The sequence below is a fragment of the Plasmodium inui genome (assembly GCF_000524495.1).
Source record: "Plasmodium inui San Antonio 1 unplaced genomic scaffold supercont1.18, whole genome shotgun sequence".
In the NCBI taxonomy this organism is placed as follows: Eukaryota; Apicomplexa; class Aconoidasida; order Haemosporida; family Plasmodiidae; genus Plasmodium; species Plasmodium inui.
Window position 1 is genome coordinate 184,294 of NW_008481852.1, and position 22,010 is coordinate 206,303.

Sequence of the window (22,010 nt, forward strand, 5' to 3'; positions counted from 1 at the left end):
TTTTCCGTTTTTTTTTTTCCTTATTTTTTCTTTTTTTCCTCCTCCCAGTTAAGCCAACGCTATACGCGCTTCTTACCAACGTTCGAGCAACCTGATAGGTGTACATGCCTGCCCAGGTGAAAAATCACCTGCAGCTTTACCCTGTCATTTCTGTTTACCCTGGGCAACACGCAGTGGAGTTACTCCCAGGTTCGAAAGAAGCCAAGGGGTGAAGGAAAAAAAAAAAAAAAAAATATAGGGGTCAAAAAGGGGAAAAGAAGTATATCCCCTGAAGGCCATACATTACTTGTACACCCATGTGCAGAAGCTTCATTATATACACCTCTTCTGCCATGGGTGGACAAAATTATTGCGCGAAGAAGAAGGGCTGTACGCTTTACATTTACAACTGCCTTCAAATGTGTAGTTAGCGACGAAGTACGACGTCCCCCCTCCCTGAGCCTCTTCACCGACGTACAAAAAAAGAGGAAGTTCTGCGTCTGCCGTATAGCGCCTGTCGTGTACCTTCCTGCAGGAAATGCAACAGGTTGTTTTTTTTTTGTTCTTTTTAACTGCCCATGGGGCAGGCTTATCACACCATTTCAGTCAAGCAGCACCTAAGCAAGCTTTCAGGTGAATGTTTTTTTTTTTTTCTTTTTTTTGCCATCTTTAACATGTTTGTTGCACGGATTGGCAATCAGTTGGTAATTTTCCGTGGTCCTCCCTCTTTTCCCAGTTTGCGGAAACCAAATGGAGGTGATCGACCTAGAGGGAAAGCAATATTTTAATGATACAAGTTGTGTGCGTGAAAAAAAAAAAAAACAATAAAGGCGCTCCCTGCACGCTCCCGAAGGGTGTTTTTTTTTTATCCCTTGGAAACACATATCCACCAGGCGATGAGGAAACCTCTTTTGGGTCACAACCCCCTTCCGCTGCAACTCCTCATGTTACAACCCACCACTTGGCACTATTCACTCCTGTGCGGTAACATCCACATCCCCCCCTCCTGCATGCGCGAAAGGAATGCGGCAATATTGACCCTTCCCGAAAGGCTTACTTTCCATGCTGTGAATTAAGCACTGCTACAACTGCCTATCGAGGAGGGGAAGGCTCTTATCTGTTCATGCAACACGGTGGGCTTCCCCAATTTTGAGAAAAATCATCTTCTCCAGTGGAAGTACACAAATCGTCACCTTATCGGCAACGCCATTTTGACAATCCTCCCTTTCCAATGCTCCCTGCATGCACGTTCGGAAATGGAACTAAACCATACCAGTCAATTTTGTATTAGCCTACTGGGTTTCCATTTCATGGTGGTTATCTTTCCTAACCCCCGAAAGGAGATGTTCCCTTTCTTTTCCCCTCTTTGGAAGTTCACATATAGCCCATCAAGCGTGGTTCCAAAACGTTCTTACGATGAGGGTATCCCCACTTTGGGAGGGAAGTTAACACGCCTATGCTTCCGTGGCTTCCTCCCGCGAATATCCTTTTAGCGCGTCACCACTTCTCATTTTGCAAACAAGTTGTAAAGAAAAAAAAAAAAAGGGGGCATGCATGACCGAAGGAGATCCACATAAGTGTGCACCCCATTACATGGGGGCAAAGACTCATATGGTCACACGCGAGTATGCATGGAGGTATGACAAGTTTTCTTTCCAAGTGGAAGGGGTCGCGGAAAACAAAATACACTCGTGCGAATGAGCCACGATTGAACTTTAGGAAACATAACGAGGGAAACCATAGGACATGCCAAGGAACATGCTCACATGGGTGCCATCTGCCTAAAATTGATCACCCAAAAAATGGGGAAAAACTAGCCGAGCGGATTAAAAAAAAAAACAAAAAAACAAAAAAATGGCTAGCTCGGTGGAAAATAGGGAAATGACACGGTGGAGTGGCATTCAGAGCATGTAAAGGGAATTTTCCACCGGAAGGCCATAAGGACACGTCGGCATGGTGTAAGCAAGATCGCCAAAAATGTGCCAGACGTGAAATGTTGTATGGGGTACATGAGCCATTAAGCTGTTCCTTTGTATGTACTTCTTTCCGGGTTGTTCTTTTGTTTGCCCTTTTTTTTTTTTTTTTGCGTCAATTTAAGCCGCGTGGAGTGTGCGGGAGCGTCATCATTTTGGCGTAACGATCTAATCGTCTAGGGTGTAAGAAATGTGAAACACCTTTGCAAAAAAGAAAGAAAAAAAAGAAACGAAAAGAAGCGGAAAGAAGTGGAAAGAAGCGGAAAGAAGTGGAAAGAAACGGAAAGAAACGAAAAGAAGCGGAAAGAAGCGGAAAGAAGTGGAAAGAAACGGAAAGAAACGAAAAGAAGCGGAAAGAAACGGAAAGAAACGGAAAGAAACGGAAAGAAGTCGAAAGAAACAGACAACGTAAAAACAAATGCAGCTAGTTTGGTGCAAAAATGAGCGACTGTATGAAAAAGGCCATTTGCATTTCTACCACTTCCGCCACTTCAGCCACTTCGCTGAATGAACAAAGTCTGCTTCAATTTTATAGAAGATATAAATCCTGCGTGGTTACCCCTTCGCGTGTCGCACAGTAACTGTTGCATTCTTTTGCGGCCGTAGAGGCATCACACATATGGGGCGCGAATACGCGTTGTCAACCGCTTCATGCGTCGTGCGGTAGCCCTGTTCGGCGGAAAAGGGGAAGTGCCAGGAACATTTGAAGAAGCTGCCACATGGGGGGTATGGAAATATATGTACATATATATGAAGTATACATGTATTTGTACCCCCAAGTGTGAAGTCCCATTTTTGCATGTACATAGCAGTAGTGTGCTTAAGCAGACGCGGGCAAATGCGATTTCACGAGGGGGGGAAGTATTATATGCCTCTTAAACACATACATGCATACATACACTACGGGTACACTACACGACTGATTTAAAAAAAAAAAAAAAAAGGCCATCTATTCGTGTACAAAACTGTTGGCGCATTTTTGCATCCTGCCCCCCTTGCGATTGTTACGCACTTCTTCCTTCTGCTAGGTTCATTTGGTTATTCACCCGTGCGTTTCGCGCGGAGGCAAATGTGCCATACGAATGTGGCTTCTTGTGGAGCGCTCCCTTTTCGCCGCAGCGTGGTGTATATGCTTCCCGCCTCGCCCCTTTCTTCCCAGTGGAATTAATCTCGCCCCCCTACATACACCTCTGGATTTACTACACCACTTCACCCCAGGTAGGGGCGTTATGTATGCAATCATTTGGCGTGATTAATTACACGCACGTAGTGATTTCGGCCCATGTGCTACTTCCACACAGTCACTTGTTTCGTTTTGCTTGAATTCGTTTTGCTTCACCTCGCTTCGCTTCCTTTTGTTTTGTTTTGTCGTTGTGCATATGTTATGTGCTCCATTAATGTTGCCCCCTTTTACGAAAATCCTTCCGGAGCGCGTGCAGTATTGTTCCCGAAGGGTACATCTGTACATTTGTTCATAGGCTTAGCTGCTTAGCTGCCTACCTACTCACTTCATCGATGCTTCGACAGATCAGTTCGTGACTATATTCGCGCCACGCAGATGTATCCCCCGAGCGTGTTCGCTTTGTAGGGAATACTGTGATGGGGCCGCCACAGGGGGGAGAGTCCATCGTGAGTGCACACGTGTACCTTTGCGTGGAAGCCAACGCGCATATAAGTATGGTGCGGGTATGACCGTAAAAGTGCCTTACTCTGCCGCTTCCCCCACGCCGCTGCTTCGGTGCCCCTTCCCCAGGAAATATACCCGATCTGCATAGCGAAGAGGAGCATCGGTGTAGAGGGTACTGAAGGGGAGGAGTACACTCCGAAAAAGCGCTGCTTTTTTGTCTGCCTACACGTACCTGCACTCGAACCTCCACCCCTACTCGCTTCTGACTATGCAGTCGGTGTGAATGTTGCAAGGGAGGGGCTTGAAAGGAAGCGAGCGTGGTATGGAAGCTGGCGGGTGCACGCGTGACTGTGTTGCGGATCGGGTGTGTGTTGGCCCGGCATTGTGTCAACGCTGCTAACTGTTAAGACTGCCCCTTTTTAACGCTGCTAACCGTTAAGACCTCCCCCTTTTAACGGCGCTTCACTAACCGCGCGTGTCCCTCCTCGAGGGAGCGCGCCCCCCGCACCCACACACACGTCGGTCACCCGCGCGAAGATTCATGTGCACGCAACCCACTGCGATTTGGGTCCCCCCATGAGTCCCCGTTTTCTGTTTGCCGCGAGTGTAACAGGTGTAACGCGCGTACAAGAGCAACGAGCGCATGTGATGAAAGAGTGTATGCCATCAAGGAGCGTATGCGAGCAGCTACCCTGACGATCTGCATCGAGTGACGGTTTTCCCCGTTGGTACGCTACGCCACACACGTCGCATCCTGCTTGGGAGACACACATCTGGTCCATTCTGGCTTTCACAGTTTTCTTTTTTAACCGCGGTTGCCTCCTCCGCGCAGCTGTTTCCCCTGTAAATGCCTCATTCGCACATCTCCTCCCCTCGTAACTGTCTTCTCCGCGCTACATCATGGGGAGCAACAGCCTGGCGATGTCGCAGCAGATGTACTTCAGCACACACAATGCCCTTCGAGTAAATGACGAAAACGATGTGATCAGCACCCTGTTTTATGAAATAAACGGGAACAGGCACATCAGCCTGCTTATATTCCCCTTCTACGACGTGCAAATGTTGAAGCGACTCCTGATAAAGAAGTTAAATCTACCCAGAGATGTCAAGGTAAATGACATCCTAATATTTTACAAGGGAATCAAATTGCCAAACTATAGAATCATAAGTACCTATCTGGAAAGTACAAGTCGAAATGAAAAAAAAAAAAAAAAAAAAAAAAAAAAAAAAGGTTAAATTGGGCCATAAAGGATACAAACCCTAATGCATCCATAAGAGTCATAGATCAAAAGAGTTACCCTCCTTTCTTTGAAAATATTCTACACGATATAAAATTAGCTTTTAAAAAAAACATTTCTCCTAAGCTAACTATGGATGGGACAGGAGGAACCTACCTTCTATTCAACAGCAAGAAGAAGGTATGCTCTGTTTTTAAGCCTTTGGATGAAGAAGCATTTGCCCCATTTAACCCTAGAGGGTATGAAGGGAAAATGTATCAGGAAGGATTTCGGTCTGGAGTTCTATCTGGAGAAGGAGCCAGCAGAGAGATTGCTGCCTACATACTTGACAACAGCTACAACAATTTTAGTAGCGTTCCCTGTACCATCATGGTAGAAGCTTGCAATCCAAACTTTAACAATAAGAGCAAGCTCAAATATGTCGACCACGAGAATAATATGAAGTGGAAATGTGGGTCGTTACAAGAATTCGTCGATTCCAGAGAGAGCGTCGGAAACTACGACTACAAACAGTTTAGCATTAGGGACATTCACAAGATTGCCATTTTGGACATACGGGTGATGAACTTGGATCGGAACGATGGCAACATTTTGGTGTCCCCTTTGAAGAGCCTAAAGGATTCGTGCAACCAGTTTCTTTATCGGAACAACCGCAGCCTGGGCACGAGTGATGAGGACATGCTCAAGCGGATCGTCACGATTGATAAGAAGCCATCCAGGTGCGCGCGAAGCATTTGTTTGCCGCGTCTGTTTGGCGCGGCTATTTGGTGTGTCTATTTGGTGTGCCTATTCGGCGCCTCTATTTGGAGCGTCCATTTCCACCGCGTCACATTTCCGCGTCTATCCGGCGCGTCTACTTCCCACCGCAGGTACAGCCTCATCCCCATAGACCACGGACTCATCATGCCGCACATAATGGACGTGGCGGAAATTGACTTGGTTTGGTTTGACTGGCCCCAGACAAAGGTGAGCCCATGGGGGAGACATAGACGTGTTCCCGCTTCGTCACAACGTGTTACGCGGGTGCGTGCGGGTCAAGCGTATAGGGCGCAGGTGATTGCTTGGACCCGATTCGTGTTGCTCCATCACGACGATTCACCACGCCGCGTAATTATGAAGTTTGATATCGCCTCGTAACTACGAAGCTTCACATCACCGCGTAGAAACTAAGCTTCACATCGCCTACCCACCTCGCCGCTTAACCTGATAGGTCCCCTTCGACGACGAGGTGCTGGAGGTCATCTTCACATTCGACCCAGACAAGGACGCAGAGAAAATCCGTAACAAGCTCCTCATCCGAGAAGACTGCATACGAACCATGCGCGTGTGCACTCGGCTGCTGCAGATCGGAGCCAGGATGCACCTGAATTTGCATGAAATCGCCAAAATCAGCACGAGGAAGAGCATCGACGAGGAGTCCGTGCTGGAGCATCTCGTGCGGGACTCCATCGTGCAGGTGGGCGAGGAGCGATTATGTAGTGCTACTGCACTGATTGTGTAGCGCTTCCCTCTGTACCCATTGCGGGGTGATTACCCCGTGCTGTCGAACCCTACCCCAGAATGTGCAACTTTGATGATAGCCCCTCCCCCCCGTTCCATCGATGATCCCTCTCCCCATTTTTATTCTCCCTCATAGGCATATCAAATGATGGATTACACCTCCCTTATGAGCACCAACCGGCTGGGCCACATCCTGGACCTGGCAGAAATCAAAATAAACAAAAAAAAAAAAAACAGCAAGATGAAGACGATGGAGAACATCGACGAAGCATTCAAAGGAGCAAACGACACAAGTGACACAAAGAAAATAGAAAAGGCGACCTGTCACTTTAGTCCCGTATCGAAGGATAAGTGCAGATCATTTGACTACAGTTATGAGAGGTCCCTACCCAGTGGGAACATCTTCCAAGACGTAAAAGGAATAGAAATGGAAAAGGATAAACTAAGAGGGGGCAGCCCCAAGGGGAAGGAAGGAAGAACCCCCCATGGGAGTCGTGACAAATTGGAAGAGACGTTAAAGTATGGAGCCTCTGGCGGGTCATCAGTGCACCCTACGGACACCACTACAGGTACCGCTACCGGGAAGGCGTCCCCACTGGATGTGCTTCGAAAGGAGATGGAAAATGAAGACGGTGCGATGAAGGATGAACACTTACAGATGAATGAAACAGTGCAGATCGTTTGCGAGAGTGTATCGGGTGCGCCCGATGGGATTCCACCGGGAGGGGCAAAAGGAAGTCTAAGTAACGAGTTCGAAGCTATGAAGAGGAAAGAAAAAAAGAGTGCTTACGATAGCTTCTACAGGAGGACCCCTGACGTGGATCTCAATGTAGGAAGTGAACAGAATGAGCAAAATAAATCATCGATCAATTCGGTCAGCAGCAGGAGTGACTACACCCTGGTGACTGCCAGCTCCGGTTCGTGCATTGACGAGAAAGGGGGGAGTAATTCCTGCAGTGGAGAGACCCCCAAGGGGAGTGAACGCAGTGGTGATGGAAGTGCGCCGTCCATCGGTGGAGCGCGTAGGAAATGGGATGGGCAACATGAAGGGAGAGGTGATCACAAACGTGATGGTAATCGTGATGACAAACAGGACAGCCACCCGGACGATCGCGCACGAGCACACAGCGCGAGAGACCAAGATACGAGGGTAAAAAGAAAAAAGAAGAAGAAGAAAGAAAAAAAAGAAAAGTATTATGACAAGGATGAGAACAAGCTAGGTGATGAAAAAAAGGAGGACGAGGAAGGAAGGGAATTGCCAAATGACAAGCCGGACGATGTGCATGAAGAGGCACAGAATGAGACAACCAAGGGGGATTTGCTGAAAAGCGGCGCGGAAGACGACACGGACGATGATGATGACGACGAAGATGATGACGATGACGAAGAAAACGACGACGTGCCGTTTAAAAAACCCACAGGAACCATCAAACGGATAAGTGAGAGCGGCGGGACGGCCTACCGCAACATCGAGATGAACAAGTTAAACTCAGTCTGGGTGATACGAGACAAAAACAACAGAATTATAAACGTCAAGTGGGAGAACAAGATATTTGAGAAACTTTTCTTCGAGACGTTTGAAAATTACGTCAAGAAGTACATTAACGATTACCACCCGGAGTGGAGACAGTATCCTTACAACGGGTCGCAGATCAGCGGTATCAAGCATGGCTACCTGAAGAGCATACAGTGAGGAGCTCCCCCATCGCGGTGGGTAGCGGCCCAGCCATTGCAAAAGGGCTCAACTGATTTGATCAACCCCTCCCCCATTCGCTCTTAAGCACGGCCCTGTAAAAATGATTTACCTCAAAGATGGAAGAGAAAAATAAAAAAATCATCATTTTTGCTTCATTTTATCCCTTCTTTTTTTTCTTCTTCTTCTTGCTGCCATTCTGTCTGCTCGTTTCGCCAACTTTTTTTACGTATCAGTTTGACCACGCACGCCTCGCTGCTTCCGTCCCGGTGTACCATTTGTTTGCCCCTGCGTCTTATTTTTCGTTTACTCAGCGTTTACTCTGCGCTTGTTTTGCCCTTACTTCGCCCTTACTTTGCGCTTACTTTGCGCTTACTTCGCCCTCACCTTGCGGGTATTTTATGTCTTTTTTTGTTTTTTTCTTTTTTTTTACCCCCTTACACGCTTCCATAGCATCTCATTTTTAAGGGATGCGAACGGAAACCGCTAACGCAAACCACGCACGGAATTAAAAAGTGTAATTAAGTTGCTGCTCAGAGATGGGACGAAGGCACTTGGACGAAAAAAAGGCGCGTCAGCAGGGAAGCATGTCAGCACGTCAACAGGCCAGGAGGAACTCCTCTGGGCGCCTAGGGCGATCCCCCCCCAAGTGTAATGGTGAAGGATGGGCCGTCATGGATTATTTGCCATGTGGTAGGCGGGTGAGAAGGGGAGGAGTAGCCCTCCAGCCCAGGTTTACGAGCAAGTGAAAATCGGACATTCACTCCGAGGGATTTCCCCAAAAAGGCTTCTTCATTTTTGAAGTATTTGATTGGCACTGCATCTTCATGATTCTGCTTGAGATAGACATGGAAGGTGCATCCCTGGTGGGAGTAGTATTTCTTCCCCTTTTTGTACTTCGCTAGGAGAGTGTATATCTGCATAAAGGCGTCAAATGACTTATCAAGGGGAGACTTATCCTCAAATTGGGGAAGCATTTCATTTTTCATCAAATCGTAGTTGCTGGATAGCGGGGTGGATACATGGAGTGATTGCCATTTTTGAACTCTGTCTATTTTCTCCCTTGGAAAAAGCCTAATGAAGAGCACTTCTGCTATGTGTGGAACGAAGGGGAAAAGGATTTTTAGGATCCCCCTGAAGATATAAACGAGAAGGAAGTTGCTAACCATGCCAACCCCTTCGTCCTCTCCATCGCTGAAGTGGCCACTCGAATGGAGAGTCAAATAAAACTTGGAAAAAATATTCATCACAAAATTGAAAATGATGTTGATGGCCCTCCCCACGTTATAATCTTTCATCTCGCAGAGAACCGAATTCACCATGTGGAGGTAGCTGCGAAAGGTGCCGATGCTGGAGATCCTCTTATGGGGGCTCTTCTCCAAATGGGTAAGTATCATCAGGTTAGGGTTGGACCAGGAGGATGTATCAATTTGCTCGTACGACTGGGGGGGGCACTTCTCTTTGATATACTTTGCGATGCTCCATAACTTTGTCAACAATTTTCTGCTCTTCCGATTGATGTTCTCACTTAGGTGGACATCCTCCGTATCCCTTTGGATAAAACAGAAGGAGAGTCTCACTTGGTCTACGTTTGCTTCCCGCACGAGGCTGTCGTAGTAAGTTGCGTTCGTTTCGCTTTTGCTGATTTTTCGGCCCGCTTGGTCCTTTAAGATGCCGTGGAACTTGACGGTGCCCACGAGGGGAGGGGGTAAACAATCGATGCGCTTGTTGGGGCAGCTGTTTTGGTCACTGTTTGGGCCGCTCTTCGGGCGGCTCTTCTCAGCGTGTTCGTCCTCCCCCAGACGCCCCATCACATAGTGCAGCAGAACGAAGCTTCGCACCACCCACGGCTGCAGGATGTCCTTCCCTGTGAGGAGGAAATCCACCAGGCATTTCCTGACCCGCAGGAAGTGAGGCAGATCAACCCCCAACTGCTTGATGCAGTGTAACGGGTACAGGGAGGACGAAAACCAGCTGTCTAATACGTCCTCCTCCTGTTTTAGAAGCTCCCTCCTTACTTGGCTATGTTGGAATAGCTCCGATTGGGATAAACTCTTGTAAGCTTCGTCCACGTCGTTTCCGTACACATAGCAGGAGGGGGAGACACCCTTTTGGGAGGAGGGGCAGACCCCCTCGGGAGGCTCATACTTAAATAGAGGCACTCGGTGCCCGTAGGGGACCTGCCTGCTTAACGTCCACTCAACGGGGGGGGGAACTACCCCTGTGAAGTAGTCACGATACTTGGAAGGGATTATTCTGTAGTTTCCTTTTTCCCCTCCATGGGGGCCATCAAAAAATATCTTGCTAAGCCTGTCATAGTGGAGGCACCACTGTTCAGCCAGAGTAAGTACACATTCATTATCCTTATAAAAGGCACTCTTCAGTTGAGTCTCCTGTGGGGTTACCTCTTTGGCTAGGCCGCTCTGCAGGAGGTGTTCCACGAGACGGAGAAGTCCCTGCTCCGCTTGACACTTTTTCGTCTCTTTAAGCACGGTATGTTTCTCTCGTTTGGCGCAATGTGATGTGTCTGATTGGGCAGTGTAACTTGTCCCATCCGCATAGTGATTATAATCCTCCTTTTTGGAAAACAGCGGGATGAATACATCTCCAGCGCTTTCACCGTGGCCCATTTCATGCAGAGTTCCATTCTCCATCTTCCTACTTCCCAGTAGGGGCAGAACGTTCCGCTCGTTAGCACAAATGAGAGGTACCCCCTTGTTTAGGAGGGGCAGTAAGGCGTACTTGCCCCTATAGTGCTTCTCCCTCTTTGGAGAGAAGTGCAAAATACCTACTACTCTTTTTAACTCTTCCAGGTTGGCCAATTCGACATGGATGCACTGGGATGGAGTATCTTCAGGTGGCACGTCATGCGTATCTTTTATGTAGAAAAAATGGTGGGAGCTTTGTGGGAAAAACTTCACCTCATTCGTTTGCTGGGAATTGTTTGGATCCATACAGCGGGGCAGTTCCCCCAGTGTGTCTTCTGATTTCTTCCCCGGAAGGCTGGTATCCCCATGGGGGGAGTCACTCGACGTGCCTATGTGTGATTCTTCCTCACCATCCACCAGGCGTAGTGTTACCCTCCATCTGGGCCGGAGCGCCTCCCTGAATTCTACGTCCAGCTTGGAAACGATGGTTCCCAATCGGGGGCAATAATACACAGGGTAGAGTTTCTTCACGATGAAGTTGTTCCTATACAGTGAGTGGAAAGCCGCCGTGACAATATTCTTCATATTTCCATCCATGGTGGCGCAGAAGCGGCTCCTGTCCACTACGATATTCATTTTTTGCATGCACGTGAGGATCTTCTCCTTTAGCTTTTCCTGCCACTGCTTTATTTCGCAAAGGTACTTTTCTCTGGTCCACTCTGGGTTGGCCACTCTGGAGAACGCGGCGTGAGCGCTGAGTCCTCCGTGGTCTGCGCCTGGGGGAGGGGTGATTATGGGAAAAGCATATGGAGAGAATACGGCAAGGGTGGTTAAGAGAAGCTCATATGGAGTGGACTAGGCAAGGCTGGTTAAACGAAAATCATATGGAGTGGACTCGGCAAGGCTGGTTAAGCGAAAATCATATGGAGATGCCGCCGCTCCTGCCCCTCAGTAACCTTACCGTACAACCCCAGGGAGAACCTAGACCAGATGTGCCTACTGAAGAGTAAGAGGACGTGGAGCTGAAAGAAGTTAAAGTAGTGCCCCGCGTGTAACTCTCCTGACAAGTTCGGTGGAGGAAATAAAAAAATACATGAGTTGGCATACTGGGAGGGACTAAACCGATCTAGATATCGCTTCTCTTCTGTCTTCTTCATGGCATACAGCCTGGCCGTCAGTTCTTCGCTGTATAATCCGTTAAGGTCCTCTATTTGGTTAATGTACTTCTCCAATTGATCTTCCTGCAGTAGGGAACTCCAGGGGGGGGTGGTACTCTTCCACCTCCCTCTTCTCGCTATGGTGTATATTTTTTCTAAATGTAGCAACCCGTCTGTGTTTTTAAAAAAGCCATATTTTGGAAAAGAAGTCATCCTCGATACTTCTCCCTTCTGGTAGAGCTCTTCCAGTAGGTTCCTCGTCTTTTCTTCACCTCCACTTGGGGTGACTGTTCCAAATATGGATTTCTTTTTGCAGATGGTCAGGGAGTGTAGCACATGGTGTGGTGATAAACGTAGGGATGATAAGGGCTTCTCCTCTTCCATTGTTGGGTAGAGAGGTGAAAATTTTTTTTTTTTTCTTCTTCTTCTTCCTCCTGCGGTTGCAACACCGAGTTCTCGTGAAAGGGGAGACACCGCGACAGAGATGCCTTCAACAAAGTGGAGTGGACCCCGGTGAGGGGGTCTTCCCCTTTTACTCCTTCGCTCACTTGTGGTGGAGTCATCACACGTGACAACAGGGGGGCATTCGCTTGACCGTCTACAATAGCTAGGTTGTGTTGTTACGTACTTAATTCTCAAGACACGATTAGCCACCACCCGATGGACAGGGGGGCGTATTTCTCCACCCTGTAGAGACAGGTTCGCTCCAGTTGGCAGTCCCCCTCGGGTGTGCCCTTCCACCGGGAAAGAAGGGGTCAGGCACAGGTGCACAATGCACAAGTGGGGTAGCAGTGCTTTCATCGTGGGGACAGAAGCGAAGTGGCGGTGGATGCCGTAGGTGGTACCCTCTTCACGTCTCCATAAAATAGCCCTCCCCCAGAGAAGCATTTTAATCGCGACACGACTCACAACCTCTGCCCCTTGGCGAATTTCTGCCAACTGCAAATATATGGTTTTTCCTTTTTTCGCCCTTCCCTTCAGCCGGGGTGTGTATGCTGATGGGGAAGAAAAAGCATCACATGGGAGGACGTTTTCAAAGGGGAATATGGCGAGGCCTACCAACCCCGCTCGCCCCCTTCTCACACACAGTTTCCAGACGGCCTTCGGGAGATAAGACCAATCAGGTTGTTGGTCCGATCGTTTTGTTCTTTCCCTAAATGTACATGCGTGTATGGCTACATTGGCTTTTCTTCTGCTGTTTGGCTGCTCAGTTGACGATGGGGAAGGGAAGCACGACTACATTGTACCTTGTTAGATCTCCTTCTCGCCTTTTTTTTCGTTCCTCTCACTGCGACGGTGGAGGAGGAACCGTGGGGGTTGGGTAGCCTCTCCGAGCAGATTGCCCCATTCAGCATTCCCCCCAATTATGAGTAGTTGCCAAACACATGGCGCGCGATACGTATAGAAGAGCGAAACGTGGTGCGCCTACTCTGACATATGCATTTGTCGCCGTTCCCGCTTTTATCATGTTTATCCTGTTTATCGGGTTCAGCGTTTTTTTTTTTTTTACGCATAGAAACGGGGGAAAGAAAAAAAAAACAGGTAGAGCTACATCCCCGCCAGTGACACAAAATATGAAAACTGTTTCTCCTCCTGTTCGTTGTATAAGCATGTGGGATGCGTGATTAGAGAAGCAGTTGGAAACGTCGTTCAGGGGAACATCTCCGGGGGAGTATACATACCTGCCTACTTTTTTATTCTCTTCTTCTTTTCCTCTTGGCTGGCGAATTAACGTCATTCGTCACCCCAAAGGGGGGGGGAGAGACTCGCTAGATTAGGAAATAAGAAAAAATAAATAAAAAAAAAAATAAAGAAGAAATAGCACAAATAGCAGAAAAAGCAGAAACAGAAGAAGCAGCAGATGCCATATATGTACACATAAAGAGGAGGGCCTTATGGTATAAAACGAGTGGAAGAAAACCCCACAATGTGAACTTCCCCCCTCGTGCAGCTTCCTGAGATAACCCCCGCCAAGCTGTATCAGTTACGTTTCCCTATTAAGGGAGATTCGCAGAAGGCCTTTCCAAATGCAGAGGGTGGAGATCCTCCAGTCCTACCTGAGAGTTTCTCCATCTGACTTTTTCATATGCGTATGTCAGGGCATATATATCTGTACCCACAGGATTATACGTGGCAAGCGGGGCAGCAGGAAGAAAACCCCGGTGTGTGAAGTACGTAGGATTTTCCCAAGCGGGAGAATCAGATTTTTACCTCCCCCCCCATCGTGACCGCCAAGAGACGTCGCTTGATTAGTTCACCATAAGTAACAAGCTTAGCGGCGCATAAACGGTGGACTTAAAAAAGAGGGGTGCTGATGGATCGAAGCGATTAGACGTCGCAAAATCAATACAGGTCCGTACCCACATTGCTGCATACAGCCACATTGAGAAAGGAACAATGAGGGGTGGGGGAGGATTCTACAAAGGCACCAACACGGAGCAGACGCCCTATTTTGGGGATAAGGAAAAAAAGCTAATGGAAAAAATGACCTGGCCTGAGATTTACAACCAAAAGATAGACCTCACCAAGATCAACTTGGACGTCGTAGGAAAATGGATTCACAAAAGGCTCATCGAGATTTTAGGCTTTGAGGACGACATACTGTATGAGTACTGTGTCTCTCAGTTGAGGCTCGACCAGGAGGGCATCGGTAAGACTCCCCCTCCAACGCGGCATCACGGATTAGAAGCGTCTATTAGAGGCGTCAACCTGTGAATGCTACCTATTTCCTGGCTCATTCTGCATGCTACCCATTTGCTAACCCATTCCCCCCCTCGACAGACGACGAGAGCGAAAACTTCCTAAACTCGAAGAGGCTGAAAATAAATCTTACCGGCTTCATCGGTAAGGCGCAGGGATGGAGAAATGAAGCCAAGTTAATCCCGCTCGTCATAAAAATCTAACATCAACGGAGTAACGATAGAAGTGACCCCTGTTCTATATCCTCCCCTCTACTGTCCCCCCTTCGCAGGGAACAAAAAGAGCGAAGTCTTCGTCCAAGAGCTACTGGAACTTCTCATTTCGAACGAGCAGAATGAGGTGCAAATTCTGGAATCCCAAATGGAAACGAAAAGAATCGAAATGGAACAAGTCATAAGGGAGAATGAGCTCCTGCAGAAGGACATTCATAATTTGAAGACCATATACACAGGTACGTGAGGCAAAATTGAAGAATCTGCTGAGGCGACGCTTCGACTCAGGTGTGTACCGCTCAGGTGTTACCGCTTCTCTCCTGATAAGCTCTTCTTCCATCCCACACTTGCAGGAAATGCAAACCGGAAAGACCCCCCCCCAGTGGAAAACACCAGCGGAAAAACCGGTGACCCAAACGGAAGGTCGCAGGATCTAGGGGGTAGATCCCAGCACCTAAGGGGTAGGTCGCCGGATCCGAACAAACAGATCGATGGCGACTCGCCCAGGCACAGTGACCACATCCACAACAAGAGGAGGAAGAAACCAACTAGAGGTTCTACTCCCGAATGGTCCCAGTCCAGCACCGAATTAGAGAAACTGGAAAATTACAAAAGGAGGAAAAGTAAAATATATGTTAAGAGGGGAAAGCATCACAGTGATGAAGACACGTCCAATGGTGAAGACGAGGAGGAGCCGGACGGCCCTAGCTGTATTGAGGACTCCTCTTCGGATGAGTCAACGGAGGAATATAAAAAAAGGAGAAAAAAAAATCATAAACATATGTCAAGTGTAGATGTACATAGTTCTAGTAGTGAGCGAAGCAGTGACAGGCACAGAGAAAGGAGGAAAAGGCGAGATCGGGGGAGAAGCCTCGACAGGGAGAGGGGCAGAGGCAGGGATAGAAGCCGAGGAAGGGACATAAGTCGAGAAAGGGATAGAAGTCGAGAAAGGGATAGAAGTCGAGAAAGGGATAGAAGTCGAGGAAGGGATAGAAGCCGAGAAAGGGATAGAAGCAGGGCAAGGGAAAAGTATCGAAACAGGGAGAGGCATCGAGATAGGGATCGAAGCCGAAGTAGGGGGCGAAGCCGAAATAGGGATCGAAGCCCGGACATAAGGAGGTTTCACAGAAAACGCAGAAGACAATGGAGCGCGACGCCCTCCGACGCCAAGTCAAGCACTGCATCCAGCAGCAGCAGAAGCAGAAGTAAAATCGAGAGGGGGTATGCAACAAGGGGAGGGCGAGGTAAGCATGTACGCCCCCGGAGAAGTGTCAGTGCAACGCAATCGGATGGAAGAAGCAGTTCGTCTGTCTCCCTTTCACCTTCGTCCTCAGGAACAGTAAAGCATAAGCATCGAAAAGAGTTGGACACGGTGAATGGCAGAAATGGCAGGGGCTCCGTGAAAGAATTTGACCACGACAGGTAGAAATTAAGCTTTAGTTTGAGCGGTTTGCGGGCGTCCGCCAGCCGGTCCCCTTTGAGCTACGTCGTACCGCATTGCGCCGTTACAGCGTTAGGCTGCTACTCTGCTGCGCTGCTACGTCCATGCCGCCCCGACGCGAAGTAGTTTACGAGTCCAACAGAAAAAGCATTCACGTCACCTCATCTAGGCAATCCTTCATTTTTTTTTTTTATTCTTCCACTTCTCACATTGAAAATCCAAAAGAAGAGAGGGGTTGGGGGGTGTTCCCCCCATTGTCATTTGTTTATGCCTCCCTCTTTTGTTTCCCCCCTTTTTTTTTCGTTCCGCTCCGTTGGCGCAACGACCGTTTTGCGAGATAAATCCTTTCCCATTCCCCCACTCCCTTATCAGTACCCGAAAATCGTCCAGAGATTCAAACGCGAAAGAAATTCAAAGCATAATGAAAAGGAAAAGCTACAACAGTATGAAAAAGGGGCTTCGGGCCTGGTCTCCCTCCGAGAGTGAGAATGGGTAAAGCGTTTTTGGGTGACGTACTTGTGTGTGGCATGGCATGCCAACAAGATGTGGCACAACAGTTGCAGTATCCAACACTACACAGTTTAAAAGGAGACAACGTTCATTTTGTCTCCAAAAGAACTCGCTCCCTGTGTGAAGAAGCAAATGGCGGCATGAGGAACACGCGGGGGGTGACGCGTAACACCGCTGCATCGCTGTCTGCACCTCCCCCACGTGGCGCCCCCCTCAGCCATTTCGCCCAAGCGGTGTGCGCAGCTTCGAAAAATGACATTTTTTACTGTGACCCGTTTGTTTAAAAGGGGGAAAAATGGTCAACGTGAAAAAATGGAGAAAGTGGAAAATGGCAAAGGAGAAAAATGGAGAGAGTGAAAAAAATGGACAGAGTTGACAGAAATGGGATTAGCAAAGTGGGTAACCTTTCCCAGTTGCTTAAATTTTTTTCTCTCATTTTTTTTCCTGCCTTTTTTTCTCATTCTTTTCTTTTCTTCCCATTGTGCTTCCGCGTGTGCAATTTAAACACGCGGAAGGTGGAGCATCGTCACGGAGGAGTGGGGCGAAAAATTGCCAAACTTCATTCATTTTGTATGCTTTATTTTTTCCTCCCTCCCTCCACGCACCTTTCCCTGACTCATATTATTACGCAGTATTTGTACACAACGCGCAGCGCATAGTGCTCAGTGTTCTTTCCACGCCAGTGAAATTTTAAATACTTCAATCCACAGTTACTTAAATTAATTAACTTAAAATAGATTTTCTCGGTTTCGTACTTCTCGTTTAGTTCCTTTATCCTAGACTCCACGGACATAATCACAGACTTGGTTATTAAATACCTGAACACTATGCTTATGAAGTAGTGGACAAAGGACGCTAAAAAGGTGCATGCGAATATAAAGGAAGTGTCCACGTCCTTCTTGAAGTGAAAGAATATGATGAGTCCACAGAAGCTTAGGAACATCAGGGTGCATGAAATGGTTGACATGAACAGGGTGGAAGTCCTGCGGGGGAGAGGGCAAATGTCGAGGGTGCATATATATGTCTATATACATATATGTACATATGAATATATACATATATGTACATACACATACATAGCGTACGTAGGAGCTTGCACACCGCTTCGCCGAGGGTTATGCTCCCCTCTACGAACGCGAAACAATTTAGGGAAATAAATTATGACCTTGGAACCATCGACTTCATTAGCAAGTTTAGGTCGTCTATCTCTCTCTGCATCTTCTCGGGGGGGTATAAATAACGCGTGTCGTTGTTCCATGGCTTAAATTTATAAACGTAGGTGGGCAAGGATACGTGCATTGGGATGTCTGTGTACTCATACACTTCCACGTCATCTTGGGGCTTCCCAAAATCGGAGTTCAGCATTGTTAACCCGAGCGAGGTGGCGCAAGGTTTGTGTGAATATATCGGTGCCTTGTGGGCTTTCCCAAAGGGAGCCAAACCTGTGCCTCTTTTCTTCGCTACGAGTGGCAGCCTAACGCTTCGCACGTTTCTCCTTTGCAAAGCAGGAAAAAATAAATAAACAGAACAGAACAAAATAGAATAAAATAAAAGGCGTAATAAATTGAGCAAAAATAGGGACTACTTAAGGATCTCCTCAACAACTGTCTTTGTGGTGGTCGCTAAAAGAACTCCGCATTTTTTCTTATCCCCTAGGAGTAAGCCATTTACCATTCCCATTTTTTTTTTTTTTTTTTTTTTTGGGCTTCCATTTTGGCTAGCCAAGCTAACAAATTCTGCAAAATCATCTTGCTGGCAATATATTTTTTGCTTTTTTTTTATGAACGTTCATATTTTTGGGGGGCAAATTAAAGGGGACGCCTCCATTTGGCTAGTTGTCCCCCCTGGACTTCCAACAAATGGGCAGAAAATCGCCCGGAGGGAAAAAAAAAGCCAAATCAGCAGTTGTGCAGAATTTTCCACTAAGACAAACGCCGCGAGTCGGTGACGCATTTTGACGTCTTTTCGCCGTTGTCGTTTGTTCGTGTGCTGTCCAAATGGCGTCCGCATCTTACACCTTTTTCTGCTGCGGAGCCTTTCGAAGAAAAAAAAAAACAAAAAAAAAAACAAAAAAAAAGGCGCAAAAAAAAGGGCGCACAGAACTGTTCTCAAATGAGTGTGCACAAACGCGCGTCACCTCGCTCAAGGCGCAAAAGGGTTTTGCCCTTTGCGGTGGCCCTCAGCCAGGACGGCACCACGGTTAGCGGAGCTGAATGGGGAGGAAGTAAAAAAGGGGAAAGTTTCTTCCACCCACTCCCACTCCCCCACCCTACATGTACCGCTGCGCAACGGGCGTCCGATAAATCTGCGACGTGAGCGACTTGGAACGATCCATCATCTTGACGTAGTTCTCCCGCATCGCTGTGAAGTCGCTTTTGAAGCTGTTCGAACTATTCACGTAGTTTCGACTGGCATTGCTGTTCAGGTCATTTATGTCCAGCGCCCGTGAGTGTTTATTTGTGTACATGTTTAAATTCGATTCAATCGATTTCGGAACGTTGCGCGAGAAGTTACTCACACTGTCCATATTTATTAGCGGCGTGTTAGAGCCGTTATTTCGCTCCACAGAGTTGAAGTGCATGTTTCTCTCCCTCATGAAGAGGCTATTTCTAGGTCTCACAAGGAACTGTTTATTCTCATGGTCCGCTCCTCCCCTTCCTCCAATCACGTGAATGATGGAGTCCTCTTCAGACGTGTTATTCTTGTTGACGCTGTTACTTACGATGAAGCTACTGTTGTTGTTCGTATCGGCGGTGTAATTCTTTCTCTGACCGACTGCGCTGTATTTGTGCAAAGAAAGATCCCCTGTGTAGTTATTACCATTCGATGGATTCCTCGGAGAAAATTTTGTTACACTTTGCTGGCACATCTTGCCATGCTTTCCATGCTTTCCATGCTGGTCATACGGGGGAACAACTCTGTTGCTAAAGATTTCCTTCTGTGGCATGGTTGGATTTAGCAAGATGGAACTCATCCTGCGCGCGACGTATTCGTTCTGTGTTAGCGAATTCTTCAAATGGTTGTTCACGATTTCTTGTTCAGCCTTGTCAATATTTTCGAGGACGCTGTTTGGGGCATTGCTCCCATTTCGGACATTATTGTTAAGGCCCTTTTTGGTGAAAATATTGCCATGCGCAGTTAATTTCGCCCTAGGCATATTATTCCCCCCAGCGTGGTATGCACCCATAATGTTGTTAATATTACTCATGGCTCGCTTCGACTCGGTTCCATAGTAGTTTAAATCCTCCTTGCGTAGAAGATCGCCATTTTTTTCAAATCTCCCTTTGCCGCTTCCACTTGCATGGGCCCTCGTATTCCGGTGGCCCCACATGTTGGAGTTGACTCTATTGGCATGGTCCGCATCGTAAAAACTTCTCCTCCTGTGTGTTGTTGTCTCATTCTCCATCGCTAGGCCTAAATCTTGGGCATTGCTGAGGGCACTATTCCTGCGGTTATTTTCGGTCAAACTATTGTCTTCTTCCTCTCGTTCGTATTGCGCTGTTTTTCTGGCTTGGTCGGTAGGCCCAGATAGTCTCGCCAGTCCCATCTCCCTCTTCAAATAGGCTCCTTTCGCTGGGTCTCTGAGCAGATCCTGTTCCCCCTGGTGATAACGCGTCGCGTTGCTGAGGCTGCTTCTCCTTCGATTGTTGCTGCTGTTCCTCGCGCTGCGTTCTCCTAGGAGCTCACCACGGTCATCATTAATACCGCTAACATGGTCAACCCCGATCATATGGGTACGGTCACCGTCCTCTTCGCCAAGAAAGTTCAGGCTGCTCCGCCTGCTTGCCCCGCTGGGGCCATTCACATTTTCAACGCTGTTGCAGTGGGTGCTGTTCGTCGCCTCCTTTCGGTACTGATACAGGTTGATCTTCCCATTACCACCGGCATTGCAGAGGCCCTTTTCGGCTCCATATTCTGTGGCATTGCCGCCACGGACGACGCCCACAGGCCTGTCATCCTCGTTTGGCCCCAATTCATCCACCGGGTCGTGCTCGTCAGTCCTGTTCGCAAAGACTTGGCTGTTCTTCCTACCCGGGTAGGTATTTTTACCCAACAGGTTTCTCCCTCTATCATCCGCATGTTCATTTTCCTTCACGCTGTAATAATCCTCCCTTTCAATCAACCCAGAGATGTTGTAATTATCAGCGTCCCCATTATGGTGTGGAGCTCCCCCGACAGGAAGTAAAGCATCCCCCGTCTGATATTTTTCTTCCCTATAGGAACGCAAATAGGGGATCTTGTTCTGGTAACTCCTAATCCCTGCGTTAATTTCATTCATCAGTTGCAAGTTCACGCTCATGAAGTTTTCCTTGTCCTTTAAATGGAAAGAATTTTCATTGTTGATGAGTCCCTTCTGGGAGTACTCATAGTACATCTGCTCTGCCATCTCCAAAATGTAGTCTTTGTTGTGGCTTTCGTTTATTGTGATTTGTTCATCGATTTGTTTCAACTTGGAGAGAGCTAAGATGATATCATTCGTGTCGATGTCTTTGTATACATCGTCGTTAAAATTCTTGATTTGGCTGCCCAAGAGGGCCATTATGCTGTAGTTGTTCTTCCTGTTGCTCAGTTCGTTAAAGTCGATGCTTTCATTTTGCAGCTTGTGCTTGTCTACCAGTGCCAACAGCACGGTGTTGATTTTGTACTTTTCGAATATCTCTCCATGGTAGTAGTTCAGCTTGAGCATCTTCATTTTTTTCTTATTGCTTCTCTTTTGCCATCCCAAGGGAAGCGCATCTCTCCAGGGTTAACGCGTTCGTGAGTGCAGGGGGGTTGATGTGCATACGTACGAACATCCGTAGATGCGTACATGTGCGCATAGCACATAGCATCCACCTGGCCAAGCAACCGAGCTCACAGAACGGAGAATTCGCCACTTACGCGAGGTGCCCACCACTATGTCCGTGAAAATCAATCTGGGAATTTCCCCCCGAAGACGCAGGGAGCACAAAAAAAAGAAAAAAAATAAATGATAGTACAAAAAATACAGTAAAATTACAGAAGGGAGGAATTCTGCCCATGCAGCTGCATATCGTCCGTCCGCACGGGATAAGATACTTGAAGGGTAATGAATCTCCAGTGAGGAGATCATTCGATGTACAATAAAGCGAGTTTTTATTCGCCTGGGAACAAACAATTAGGAAGGATGACAAAAAAAAAAAAAATACTCTTTATAAAAATGCACGCACATACGTATGCAGTTATGCGCGCCAGACGGTGGATGACAATTCTGTTTTCAGCTACGATTTACACTTACATGGGGGTAATTATATGTGTTCTTTTTCCATTTGGGGAGTAGAAACGAATGAACACCACATTGTGTATGTTATGC

The 22,010-nt window shown here is 47.5% G+C and overlaps 5 protein-coding genes across 5 annotated transcripts; 2 read left to right on the top strand and 3 right to left on the bottom strand.

Moving 5' to 3' along the window:
* Positions 1-4,479: 4,479 nt before the first annotated feature.
* Positions 4,480-8,010, top strand: C922_03905 (hypothetical protein; the record flags this gene model as incomplete). Its single annotated transcript, XM_008819492.1, has 5 exons — positions 4,480-4,762; positions 4,858-5,536; positions 5,687-5,783; positions 6,028-6,273; positions 6,454-8,010. 5 exons carry the CDS (start codon positions 4,480-4,482, stop codon positions 8,008-8,010), a joined length of 2,862 nt encoding a protein of 953 aa, XP_008817714.1.
* A 629-nt stretch (positions 8,011-8,639) lies between these two features.
* Positions 8,640-12,199, bottom strand: C922_03906 (valyl-tRNA synthetase; the record flags this gene model as incomplete). The annotated part of the gene is made up of 2 exons (XM_008819493.1): positions 8,640-11,434; positions 11,620-12,199. 2 exons carry the CDS (start codon positions 12,197-12,199, stop codon positions 8,640-8,642), a joined length of 3,375 nt encoding a protein of 1,124 aa, XP_008817715.1.
* A 2,013-nt stretch (positions 12,200-14,212) lies between these two features.
* Positions 14,213-16,664, top strand: C922_03907 (hypothetical protein; the record flags this gene model as incomplete). Its single annotated transcript, XM_008819494.1, has 5 exons — positions 14,213-14,465; positions 14,597-14,659; positions 14,787-14,966; positions 15,081-16,149; positions 16,541-16,664. The coding sequence occupies 5 exons, from the start codon at positions 14,213-14,215 to the stop codon at positions 16,662-16,664; spliced, it is 1,689 nt and encodes a 562-aa protein (XP_008817716.1).
* A 630-nt stretch (positions 16,665-17,294) lies between these two features.
* On the bottom strand, positions 17,295-18,043 carry C922_03908 (hypothetical protein; the record flags this gene model as incomplete). The annotated part of the gene is made up of 2 exons (XM_008819495.1): positions 17,295-17,661; positions 17,844-18,043. The coding sequence occupies 2 exons, from the start codon at positions 18,041-18,043 to the stop codon at positions 17,295-17,297; spliced, it is 567 nt and encodes a 188-aa protein (XP_008817717.1).
* A 904-nt stretch (positions 18,044-18,947) lies between these two features.
* On the bottom strand, positions 18,948-21,371 carry C922_03909 (hypothetical protein; the record flags this gene model as incomplete). The annotated part of the gene is made up of 1 exon (XM_008819496.1): positions 18,948-21,371. The coding sequence occupies one exon, from the start codon at positions 21,369-21,371 to the stop codon at positions 18,948-18,950; it is 2,424 nt and encodes an 807-aa protein (XP_008817718.1).
* Positions 21,372-22,010: the final 639 nt, after the last annotated feature.